Source organism: Hydra vulgaris, chromosome 03 (assembly GCF_038396675.1).
Source record: "Hydra vulgaris chromosome 03, alternate assembly HydraT2T_AEP".
NCBI classification, from domain to species: Eukaryota; Metazoa; Cnidaria; class Hydrozoa; order Anthoathecata; family Hydridae; genus Hydra; species Hydra vulgaris.
The window spans coordinates 5866429-5880155 of NC_088922.1; the positions used below are offsets into that span (position 1 = coordinate 5866429).

General features: G+C 30.0%; 1 protein-coding gene across 1 annotated transcript; it reads left to right on the plus strand.

The window, feature by feature from the left end:
* The first annotated feature begins 1859 nt into the window (after positions 1–1859).
* LOC136077637 (uncharacterized) lies at positions 1860–5819 on the plus strand. Its single transcript, XM_065791893.1, has 4 exons — positions 1860–1947; positions 4515–4607; positions 5326–5525; positions 5730–5819. The coding sequence occupies exons 1-4, from the start codon at positions 1899–1901 to the stop codon at positions 5796–5798; spliced, it is 411 nt and encodes a 136-aa protein (XP_065647965.1). The 5' UTR covers positions 1860–1898; the 3' UTR covers positions 5799–5819.
* Positions 5820–13727: the final 7908 nt, after the last annotated feature.

Sequence of the window (13727 nt, forward strand, 5' to 3'; positions counted from 1 at the left end):
AAATTGAAAAAAAAAATTTGTTTGTTTTGTAAGCAAAAATTAATGAAGAACACAATGAAATAAAGAGATTTTGTAAACAATGTCAGGAAAGTGGAGTAATTTCAATTTTTTGAACTTAGAGTTTAACCATAGCAACGCACATAGCAGCGATAAAGCTTCTGCTTATCTGCTTATTTCAGAGGCTCACATAAAGTTTCTGGTAAGGTCGGCAGACGATCCCATGGCTAGAGAATTAGGTTAAGTTATTCGTTTGCCGTATTTTGTGTATCAATACAAAATTTAATTTTTTTTAAGAGTAATTAGACTAGTTTTGTTTGAACGTACCCGTTCAAGCACCCACGTAAGTTCATAATTAAGTTTTTATTGGATTTTTTAATAAATTTGATTACAATAAAAAGATATTATTTTGCTGACTAGCATCAGCAAAATGTTATGCTTTGCAAAATTTTATTTTATACAAAATATTTTACATAACAAAATGTAGACATAGACTAATTTGTTTTTTATTTTTTTTCTCTAAAATCACGATCGCTTGACCAGATTAGGTTATGCATTTTTTTTTAAAAAAGATGAACTTTTTAGTTTAATATATTTATTAAATATATTTAATAAACTATGAAGTTCATATAATATATTTATTAAACTATGACGTTCATATTAACAGTCTGTTCTATATATTTTTCAAATTGAAAATACGTAGAACAGATTATAATATTAAACAGATTCCATGCTTTATATAAGGTTACTTTCTAATATATATATATATATATATATGTTTGAGTGCCACAAAATTTGAAATCAATTTTTGAAAGCTTTTTTCTCAACCAATTTTGCTCAAATTTTGCACACTTAATCATTTTCGATGACAATACAAGGAAATGGAAAAATTTAACGAAAAAAAGTTAATTAAGTTAACAAAAATTTAATTTGTATTTCCCCATACATTTTATTTATTTGATATGAATTGCGTATTACGTCACAAAAATCATTCATTTGCAAATTATTTGCAGTTTCGAAAAATTAATTTAAGGCGCAGCGATTCAAAACCTATTGTTTTTTAAGTCTTAAGTTATTAAGTTAAAAAACAAAAATTAGAGCGCTACTTTTTCCATGCTTTATAACAGTAATTTTTCCATGCTTAAAAACAGTAATTTTTCCTTCTACAAAAGATAACAAAAAAAATTGTTCAGTCCCAATAGAATTCTGCTTGCATAAAGCATGGATTTGAAAAATGAATTTTTTTTTGATTTACTAGTTCTCCTTTGCAAATAGAACCCGCGTCTATCAGCGAAGGAGAGCGTCCATTCAGTAGACTTGCTATAGTCAAGAAATCGCTGAGGTCTGCAATGCTACAAGCTTGCAAGTTCTCTGTTAATTAGGGTTCTAGTTCCTAATTTTATGCGAGTTTGTATGTTGTTTTAAACGAAGTTCAAAAGAGTTAACTTAATTTAGAAATAAGCAGTCCAAATTAAGCACTAGCGTCAATGACTTAACAGATTGCAGAAAAGCCATAGCGATTTCGTTTGATAAAAATTGCAGTATTACGATTACCTTAACTAAATATTTCATTCGAAACTAAGCGCCCCCTGTTTATAATCTATATATCGGAACTTACCACCTCACAGAAAATAATCGAGCTCCGAATGCCAGTGTTTAGTCTAAATAAAATGCTGATGCTTTAGGACAATTAAAAAATCTGAATACTTAAACCGTTAGGATTGGTCATCAAATGGTTTTACCGTTTGAAGATTTGAATTCAATTATTCCACCACATCATAGTGGCAATAAAACTGTGTGCAATAATGAAGCGTACTTATAGTCTTATTTGTCGAATATAATAATGATTCATCGGACGGTTAATATAATAATGATTGTTAGGAATATATATATATATTTTTATGCTTGACATTTACAGCTACAAATTTATATATACAACAAGAGAAGTGGGTAAGTGGAGTTTCATTTCCAACTCCAGTTTGGTTAAACTGTATTTTAACAATTATTTTTGTTTGTTTTTGGTGAAAAATCAAATCACTGTTTTCAAAATTATGCTGTGTAAGCGCCCTTTTTTTGCCATACTAGCAAAAAAAAGGGTGTTGTTTGTACTTTTTCGTACTCCCTGAATTGATTTCTAAATTTTTTTTCGGTCTTTAAAACAACCTTTTTTTAAAAAAAAAACCTGACCTGACAATGGTAAAATTAAAAACTACCAAGCAAAAGTATATATATATTTATATATATATATATATATATATATATATATATATATATATATATATATATATATATATATATATATATATATATACACACAGACACATATTTATTTATATACATATATATATTTATATATATATTTATAAACATATATATATATATATATATATATATATATATATATATATATATATATATATATATATATATATATATATATGTATGTATGTATATATAAATATATATATTTGTATATAAATATATATATATACACACACACACACACACACACACACACAGATATATGTGTAACATTTGTTAAAACATGCATAAAAACTTACCTTACAAATGTAGCGTAATCCAAGAAACAGTCCAAACCATAAAAAAAGTCAGAAGATTTTTAGCATAAATTCTTTTAACTGGCATTGACGACTTGCAAGATGTAAAAGTGGAAAAGATTGCATTACATTTTTTTCAAGCACAAAAGAACATGACTTCTAAATTGTTTTTGATTCAACCAAATATTTTCAACAGGGTTTTTATTGTTTGATAAAATAAATTCAATGAAAGCCAGTGAAAACAAGCCACAACCTACACATCCTTTTTGCTGCTGCTCTGGTAAAACATTTACTTTGATCATGGGTTTATTTTAATTTAATAGATGACATATTTGCTTCTGTGTATCTAAGGATAGATGATCCTGGAAGTTACTGTCTAGTACATGTATCTCTCCATATTTCACAACCATATGGGCTGAGAGCAAACCAATTGTTGTTCTCATTATATATAACTTGAACAAATGGTTGCGAAGACCTAGAACCTTAAAAAATAATTTTTGTCCTAGTATTGGATCTTGAAGCCCATTTGATGATAAATGACTTTTTTTAATCAAGTTTTGGAAACAATTTATTACACTATCAGATAACATTCGGTTATTTAAGAGATCTTCTAAATCATTACTTGAAAGTAGTGGAACATTTGAAATTGCATTTTTGGTGTTGCTCTTAGAAGATACACTTTCAATGTCATTATTGGTTGTAAATGTCATATCTCCTGTTATTTGATCATCTGTAATGATACACTCTTGTATTGATGCTTCAGATGCAATGTAATCAATTTTAATGTTAGATACTGAGTTAAATAATCTAATTTTCTTATCTACTCGATGCATTTTAATTATAGGCAGATCGGCTGTTTTTGTATGATTTTTAGCTACATAATCATGTGTTGTTCTAACTGGTGAGCCTTTTTCTTTATTTCTTGCTTGATATAGATTTCCTAAAATATTTGAAAGCATTCCATGGAGATAATTAATTTCTTCCAATGTTTCATTAAAATCAAATGTTAAATTTTTAATGTCTAAGCATTTTTTTGAGTATTTTTTAAATACTAAAAAAAAGTGTTTACATAGGTAACATGATCATAACCAATCTTTACAAGTACAACTTGTCATGGTATTTTCATCCCCAAAATAAACAGTGTAGCTTTTCTGTTTATCTGAAAAACTATTTATTGAAAATATTTCATGACCTTCCATTTTCACCCCATTATTTATATTAAAACTACTAGTCAAAGATTGTTTCTTTAAACACTGTTTAACAAAATGATGTGGTTGGTTCAACAGATCTAGGTACATCAACACTGTAGCGTTTATATCCATGACTCATTTTGTAATTAGACTCTGAATAACTTAAAAGAAAGTAAATAAAAATCTATAAGCTAATACAGTAACAATATAATTTAAGTAAATTACAGTAATAATATAAACTTCTCTTTTTTTAAAAATACATGTTTTGACTATTAACTAGGCATAATCAGTTTCAAATTAAAAGTTTCCTGTTTATTATCATTAAAATATAAAAAATCAATTAAACAAATTAAACTATTCTTACAAAGATTAAACTGTTCTTACAAAAACAAACAAAAAAGCCGTTAGAGTTTAACAAACTTCCAGTTTAAACAATATGAAAAATTTTCTTGTATTGCATTGTTTTGCGAAAGCAAAAAAAATCTAGATAATTAAATATTCTAGTAAAAACAAAAATATATGAGATATATTATATTTGATATATATTGACATAAAAGTTGTTTCTTATAATGTCAGCCTATGTTTTAATGGGTGATTTTTTTATCTTTTAGTTAATCTATCAAAGTTCCCAATAAATTAAGACCAATATAGATCTTTAAATGTGAAAATAACAATGTTATGTTGACCATCTTCTAATTTTGTTTTAACATTAACAAGTATTATTGAAATAGTGAAGTTTTATATAAAAAATTAAAACAATTTATTCTAGACATACCATATTCGGCTTGCTTGAACGGAATACTTGCTGCAAGTACTGCCACTGCTCCTCAAAGGAATGTTGTTTTTCCAATAGATCAAGGAAGTAAGTATTTTTGTTTCATTTAATCACTTTAATAAGGAATATGTTAAAAAATATTTATGAAGTTCTTTGTGAAGATGATCAATTTATCTCTTCTTCAGTGTTGTCTATTATTAACAGACTGAATTGTAGTAAATAACTTGCCAATATGAATATTGTACTCAGGTGCTTAATACAAGGTGGGGGACATGTATAAGCTTCGAAAGATTTTACCCCCCCCCCCACCCCTCCACAACCTTATTTAATAATTTTTACTGTTTATCTACAAACTTTCAGTAAAAAACAGTCTTTTAAAATTTTCGATCAAAAAAAAAAATCTTGATTCATTACCAAACACATAATATTCCTCACCATAGTTTAAAACTTATATAAGCATATTAAATCCTATTGAAATTATTATAAAAAACATGTTATAAAAAGTGTGATTGTTTATATGCATATAATGCTGATATGCATAAAGTTAATAATGAAACTTGTTTTGAAAAAGTTTGTTCATTTTCTTTGGGAAAATACTGTTTGGACGTCAGGGAAATTCATTCCTCTCTCTGATAAGTAGAATGGAGAGGTTTTTTTTTAAATACAGCCCCCCTCCCAGCTTATTATATCTGGATTCAGAAACACACACCCCCTTCCCCATTTATTAGATTTAAGAAACGATTCCCACCCCTCCTTGTATTAAGCACCTGAGAGTATACTAATTGAATTGTAATTTGTACTTTAGAGTTCCTAAGGAAAGTACTATACAAACTTGAGCAGCTATCAGAGGCAGTTAAGTCTTTAAACGACCGTGTTGACACCAGACTTGGTAGAGTAATTGATGCAGACGAAAGCATGTTTTCATTAAAAGAAAACATTAATAATATGGATGATTTTAATGAAAATGAAAGTCAGCTGGCTGAAGAGCCTATGAAAAGGAAATTGGTAAAATATCTAATATTAAATAAACACACTTCTAATTATCGCCCCAAAATAAAACTAAACTAAAAGCTTCACTAACCGGATTGTTTCATAAAGCATTTACATTACTGCTACATATCTGTTTTACTTATCATCAAAACTAAAACAATTATAACGTTGAACCAGAGATAGTATAACAAAATAAGTTTTAATCAAATTTGTTTTAAGATTGAAAGACTGAGTAAAATTGGAGGCACTAACATTGGTGACTGTACACGTACGATTATGCGGCGGTAAGAAAAATTTGTTCATTGATTTCCCTTTACTTCCTTTTTTTTTTAAATAAGAATGAAAAAAATCAGAGCAGGATTATTTAAAAAAGCATTTATGCTTTTTACATATCGATTGGGCTAAAAACTTTCTGGTAGGATATAATTAGCAATAACTAAGAAATACTTAACAAATTAATTCCACATTTTTTTATATTATACATATATTTAATTTTATTGATGTTTTTACTAATACAATCAGTTTATCAGTCCAAAATGAGTAAAAAATGGAATAATAGGTGAAAAGTTTTGGAAATTTTTCTTCAAAATCCAACCTAGTCACATTCAAAAATTGCAAAATTGTCAAAAGTTGCTAAATCTTCAGTTGGGGACATATTGAGGAGATATAAGAAGACTCGAAAGAAAAAGAGGTAGTGGAAGGAAGAAAGGTTTTGTCGACAAAAACAAAGTTCGATCATCCGGTCAATTACAAGAAATCCATGCCAATCCCAAAGAGATCTCACTAAATTGTTCAAATGCTGTCGTTTCCTTTTCAGAAAAGCACTCAAGAGCAAGGGTTTGATGGCTTACAACAAAAAAAAAAAAATCCAAAGCGATTAATTGATGGATAAATAAAAGCAATACGCCGCACAAGGAAGCTCGTCAAACTTTTCAATCGAGAAAATTTATGCATTATTGAGGATGACAAAACGTACTGCTAAAAGGATTTCTCACAGTTGCCCGGCCATCAATATTATTATCAGTCGAAAGGTGCCTGTGTCAGTAACAAATTTAAGTATAATCAGACTGAAAAGTTTGCTCCGAAGATCCTCGTGTGGCAAGCGATTGGCCTTAAGAGTGGTCCATTCGTCACTCGAAACACTTTGACTTCCAATTTGTACATCACCGAATGTCTTTTGCCGTTTATTAACAAACACAGCAATGCAGTTATCTTTTGACTGGATTGGGTACATTCAAAATGACATCGAAATTGTCCTGAAAGGTGCGAATCCTCCGAACTGCCCTAAGCAGCATGTAATCGAGAGTTACTGGGTACTTGTAAAAGGAATCTTGATGTAAGGCAATAAATCAGCGGCAGATAACGAAGAATTTATGCAAAAATGGATAGCAACATCGAAAAAGGTCACTGAAAGCAAGATGGAACCTATTCTCAAAAAATTTTAATTACTTTCTAAACGTCCTTTGAAATTTGTACAAACTGATTAAAAACTTTATATAGTGCAATAAGCTTCATTATAAAAAAAATGTGGTACTAATTCGTTAAGTATTTCTCGAGGTATTGCTAATTATATCTGACCGAAAAGTTTTGAGCCCAATTGATATAAGTTGTAAAATACCAAAGGTTTATTAAGTTAGCTTTAAAAACAATTTTTTACACTATTAGATAAATAGATTTTTGCTCATCACAATTCTCATGTGACTTGAAGTTATAGCTATATAATGCCTAAAAGAAAACGAGGTCTTCCTAGTAATTTTAGTAATTATCAGTTTTCTGAATTATGTATTTACTTCCTGATTTTTTAGTATGTTGGATTGTTCGCTAATGATAACTTTCAACATGGATGGATAGAGAGGCGGAAAGAGAAGTTTTAAAGAAACCCACCTTTATAAATGTGTGATTGGTAAGATCTTCTAACGCTGCTTTCCGAAAAAACAATGATTTTCTTCACCTATTATTGTTCTATTAATTTTATCTTTTTAGCGGCTGTCCAAGAGACATATCCAAAGGAATCGGAGAAAACAGTCCATCATTTTATTCAGGGTATATTAAAAAACGCACCAGCATCACGAAAATCATAATAAAAATATATTTTATAGTAAATCATGTCTCTTTTTTTCACTTATTGCAGTTGCATAGTTCATATATTCTGCACCACCTTCCAGTCTCCTTCCAATGCAATGTAAATATATATATTTATGTTGCATTGGAAAGAGACTGGAAGGTAAAATATATGTGTGTGTGTGTGTGTGTGTGTGTGTGTGTGTGTGTGTGTGTGTGTGTGTGTGTGTGTGTGTGTGTGTGTGTGTGTGTGTGTGTGTGTGTGTGTGTGTGTGTCTATATATATATATATATATATATATATATATATATATATATATATATATATATATATATATATATATATATATATATATATATATATATATATATATATATATTATAGATATATAGATATATATAGACACACACACATACTTATATATATATTACCTATACATATGTATATATATAAATATATATGTATAAATATATATATATAAATATATATATATATATATATATATATATATATATATATATATATATATATATATATATATATATATATATATATATATATATATATATATATATATAAACACGTCTATATAAGTCGTCTTTAATACGTTTTCAATAAGACGACTTACAATGTTTCATTTTAGACCAGTTTAAGACAACTTTAAGACGTCTTGAAATAGACAACTTTAAGGCGTTTTAAATAAGACAACTTTAAGACGTCTTAAATAAGGAAACTTTAAGACGTTTTAAATAAGACGACTTGCAGTGTTTCATTTTAGACCAGTTTAAGACAACTTTAAGACAAATTTTAAGACGTCTTAAAGACGACTTGTTGTTGGGTGGGTAAAGAGTTGTGAGCAGAAATTAATAATTCTATTTCTCTTCTACGCTGATTATTTGTACTTGAACGTCTACCCCATTTTTGGGCTAATATCTGGATTGTTTTCTGAATTTGCAACCCAATTTTGAACTGTTTTAATAGACTAATAGATGAAGCTGTACCTCTTGAAATAACAATATTTTTCTCACCTGATGACCTCATACGCTTTATTGAATCAATAGTTTCTTTTTATTTTTTTTTTATTTTAGGCAGTTGAACCTATATTATTAAAAATTTTGTTATTATATTCATTACTTGATGCCATATTAACATTTAAATTTGCATTAAAACTGATTAACTAAAAGTTTGTCTTTACATAACGGAAATAATTATGGACGATGCGAAAATAATTATGTACTATACAAAATAATTATGAACGACGCAAAAATAATTATGGACGATGCGAAAATAATTATGGACTATACTGTAAATATTATCACAATTATTTAAAAATAGATCCATGCTGATATTTACTTTAATATACCTCATGTCTAGTTTTATTTATTTACTTTTTTCCGTAACAATTCGACGGCAAACGAAAAACTTGACCTGATTCTGAGCCATGGACCATTAGGGTGTCCCATTCCCGCAAAATTTTTGAATTCCCACTCCAACTTTTAAATTGAGGTTTAGACTAAGATAAAAATAATATTTATCAAGTATTTTTTTGAAAAAATATAAAAATTTAAGGGTCCCCCCACTTAAACAAAGTTAAAAAAACACTTTTTTACCGTCTTTTTTGAGTTTTTTTGTTTAAATTGTTAACAAATATATTACGTAACGACTTCAACTTTTCACACAATATAATTTACTATCGTATTTATACTGTATAGAAAATTCGACTTAAAAAAAAATTTAAGGGTCCCCCCGAATTAAATAGTAAAGTCGTTTTGTAATTTGGCAACATCAGAAAGTTGTTTTTTACTGTAAAGGCTTAAATTTAGGACGATCTAAAAATTGTATTGAAATAAAAAAATTTGATTGTCTTTATTTAAACCAATAATTATTCTAAAACAATGGTTGCGTCTAAACTGGACGTTCAGCATAAGAAAAATTTCTTTTCGTGATTTTTCTTCAGCATGGTAAATAATTCCATGTTGTTTGTTTTAATTTGTTTTAAAAAGTAAAATTTAATGTTTAATTAACATTATTTTCATTATTTTAATATTATTAAATAATAAGATTTCGGCATACCAATAGTAATCAATAGTATAAATTTTTTTAATTTAAAAAATATTGCTTTAAGTTTTTTATTTACTTTAAGCTTTTTGTTTTTACAATAAATTTAATATACGAATTAAGGTTAGGAAATATTTTCTAAAATAGAGTTCCAATGAAATTAGACTAGTTTTTGTAATTGCTAGGCTTATGTAATTGCTTTTTTTAATTTCAGTAAAGTAATTTGCGCCAGATTTTGTTAAACGTTATCCCAATTAGTAAGTCGCGTGCTTCTGCTGCTGCAAGTACTGTTTTCTTTCTGTGGTAACCACAAAAATGGATCTACATTATAGTAAACAACCGAACCTTGGTATAAAAGAGAAAAATCGTTCAGTAGAAAAACCGAGATCCACACGAAATTATCATCAAGATTATTTTATTGGATTTGGACTAGAGAAAAGTTTAAGTGTCGGTGTAAAACATCACCTTAAAATTGCTTTGCTCCGAAGATACCTTTACTTTAGAGAAATCAACAAGGGAAGTATTGAAATAAAAGTGTCGGCGAAAAATATTTTTAAATTTATTTTGATTGAATTGCAAGAACTTTGGAAAAGAGCTCACTTACCAGTTAAGCCAGATAACAAGTGCATCGAGTATTTCATTGCAGTTTTTAATGAATGGCAAAGTGTGCTGAAAAAAGGAAATAAGTGCCAGAGAAGAAACGAACCCAGTTTTTGAAATTAATGAATCAACTCTGTGACATATCAGCCGCTGACACATATTATATATTACGTCTCTCTCAACATGCAACCTGGAAGGAGGACTGGGAGTTTTTACTGAACCAACGGAAATATCCACAGGTAATTTCATGCATTATTTCAACCATGTTACTGTACTGTATTTACTTAAGGTTATTGGTTATTTTTCATTTTACGTTAGTATTGTATTGTTTATCTCCAATTAGGTTGGTTCGATGATTGGTTGCGACGCAACTCATGCGCAGCGAGATAAGAACAAGTCGGATCGCAATAAACGTCTTGAAAACAGAGTCAATGATCACAGCAAAGCTAAGAGAAGAAAAACAACTCTAAGTAACGAAGAAATAGAAGAAATCATTGAGCAAAGTGAGGATGACTCAAACAGCTCAGAAGTTGAAGTTTACACTCCTTTCCACCAAAAACGGAAAACCAGATTGTCAACCGTTGCTATTCATATCGATCCTACAACGCTAACAAAATTATTCACTGATGTCTCTGACCGATTAGGCCTGAGCGTTAGAGATCAAATGGCTGTTGAAGCAAAAGTCGTCAAAGTTTGCGGTGCTTCGTTACGTCATTTTCCAATCTTGCGATCATCATTTCACCGTAACCGTATGGTAGAACGAGAAAAACAAGGGGCCCAAATGGAGGAAATTCAGGAAGGTACCTCTCTTCATCCATCAGGTCACTGGGATTCAAAACTTGTTTCGTCACTTACTGGTAAATGGATGATTAATTTATTACTTGTTTACTGTTTTCAGTGTTTGGAAATGCAAATATTGAAAAAACAGTATAATATTTAAAAACAAACATTTTTTGTATGTAGGAAAGAAAGAAGAGCATGTTGATATTTTGGCAAGTGGTTGGATGGGTCATGGAACAATGCCGAAACGAAAAAGTTCTTGAAATCCCTGTAATTACTAACTGACCAGTAGGGTCATGCCCAGAAAGATGCCTTCATTAAGTGTTTTTCTTCATGGAACCTTCTAGATAATTTGATTGCCCTAGTTTTCGACACCACTTCTAGTAACACTGGATGGAAAAATGGATGCGCAGCACTGGCTGAGAAAGAAGTTGGTCATGCACTGTTGTGGACAGCTTGTCACCATCATGTTTACGAACTGCATGTTCGTCACGTCTGGGATGCAGTTAATGGAAGTCATAACGGACCTATCGAGCCAATTTTGAAAATGCTTCAAGACATTTGGGATTCTATTTCTCCTGAAGATACAGATATATTGATTGGACGGAAGAGAACTATTCATCTCTAGGCAACAATTGTTCTGAACTGGTCTAGTTTGTGCCTTGAGGATAATATTTTTCCTAGGGCAGATTATCAAGAATTGATTGATATGACTGTTCATTATCTTGGAGGTGACTTGCCAAAAGGTAAAATGTTTAACTTCAAAAAACCGGGTGCGCATCATCGTGCAAGATTTATGCACAATGAGCTTGCAAGTCTTGAAACTTGTCATGCTGGATCAACGGATTACATCGCTCGACCTGGATCAACGTCATAAATTGAAAAGAATGGCTAATTTTATTGCTTTGTTTCACGCAAAGGCTTTTTTACAAAGTCGCATATTCAGTTATTGCACCAAAAGTTGATCGTCAATACATCGCCGATATGCAGTGGTACCGTGATACAGACAAAATCACTTCTGATGCAGCTAATCAGTCTTGCAACAGGCACCTTTGGTATTTAACTGAAAAGTTAGTTATCTTTGCGATGTTTGATGATGAAATTTCGCTTATTGAAAGATCTGATATGGCATTGAAGTTGTATGACACCCAAAGAAGTGAAGAAATAAAGCCTGGAAAACCGTCTTTTCCGAAAGTCGATGGCGACAACATACCTTCTTTTGCCTCTTTAATTGGTCCTCGTTCCTGGCTACTATTTAACTTAATCAAGATGACTGCAAACCAGGTAGATTCGGAGGCAACTTCCTGGCAGCACTGGGTGAAGATGAAAGACTACGACTATGCAAGAGTCTGTAAGTATTGTCAGAGTCTGATGACTGCGCCGAGAGAGAGGTGTAAAACTTATACAAGACTTTAAAAATAAAGTAAAAGACCCCGCGCAACTTCAACTACTACTTCAAATAGTGGAGGGTCATCGCAAACGAGCTTCCCTTCAAGGACGAAAAGAAAATTTAATGAATATTTGATTTATTTTTAAACAATGCTAATTGTTTTATTCTTACAATAGCAGAAGTTAAAATGCGTAAAACAACTTTACTATTTAATTGGGGGGAAACCTTAAATTATTTTTTTTAAGTCGAATTTTTTATACAGTATAAATAAGATAGTAAATATTATTGTGTGAAAAGTTGAAGTCGTTACGGAATATATTTGTTAACAATTTAAACAAAAATACTCATAAAAGACGGTAAAAAAGGGTTTTTTTAACTTTTTTTAAGTGGGGGGACCCTTAAATTTTTATATTTTTTGAACCCGTGGTAAATATTATTTTTATCTTAGTCTAAACCTCAATTTAAAAGTTGGAGTGGTAATTAAGCATCGGCGTTACCGCACCGGCGGTAAAAAAATTTCGGTAAAATGCGGTAAAATGCGGTAAAACGCGTAATACGCATTTTACCGCAGTGCGGTAAAAATGCGTATTACGCACTTTTTACCGTACTGTAGGATGAAAATTCGTATTACGCATTTTTACGCTTTCTTGTAACAGAAGACGGTAAAATTGCGTAAAAATGCGTAAAATCGGTAAAAATGCGTAAAAATGAGAAAAAAGCGTAAAAATGAGAAAAAACGGTAAAAATCGGTAATTTCGGTAAATTGTGATAAAAGTTTGTATAAGCGGTAATTATTATGGTAAAAAATTACTTTGTTTTTATCAGAGTCAATAGTTTAAATAATTAATTACCCTCTAAAATTAAATTAGTCTCCTATATAAGCTTGACAAAAGTCAAGAAAGACTAACAACCTCAAAGTTCTTCAGTGATCTGATTAGTATACCAAAATCACTACCAATCAAACCATCTTCAAGAAACAATGTCTCTTTGGAATTATTTTACCAAGCTAGACAGAGAAGAGGATAACATCTCTGGCTCTGGCAGAAAATCAGGATTTGCTGAGTGCAATAAGTGCAAAAAAGTGATTAAGCTGTCTCTAGGTAGCACCAGTGGAGTTAAAGCTCATTTAAAGTAAGTGTTTTACTCTTACTATATTTTAGTATATTTTAAACCACTGATCTCAAAATATAACTAGATAGCGTATTCTATTGTTGTTTTCGAAAAAATATTGAAGCAAAAATTGGCCTTCCAAGGTGGCGGCGATCAAAGCTCTTAGCGGTGAACCGATGTACATCTAATAAGACTATTGCAATATGAAAGAAAATAA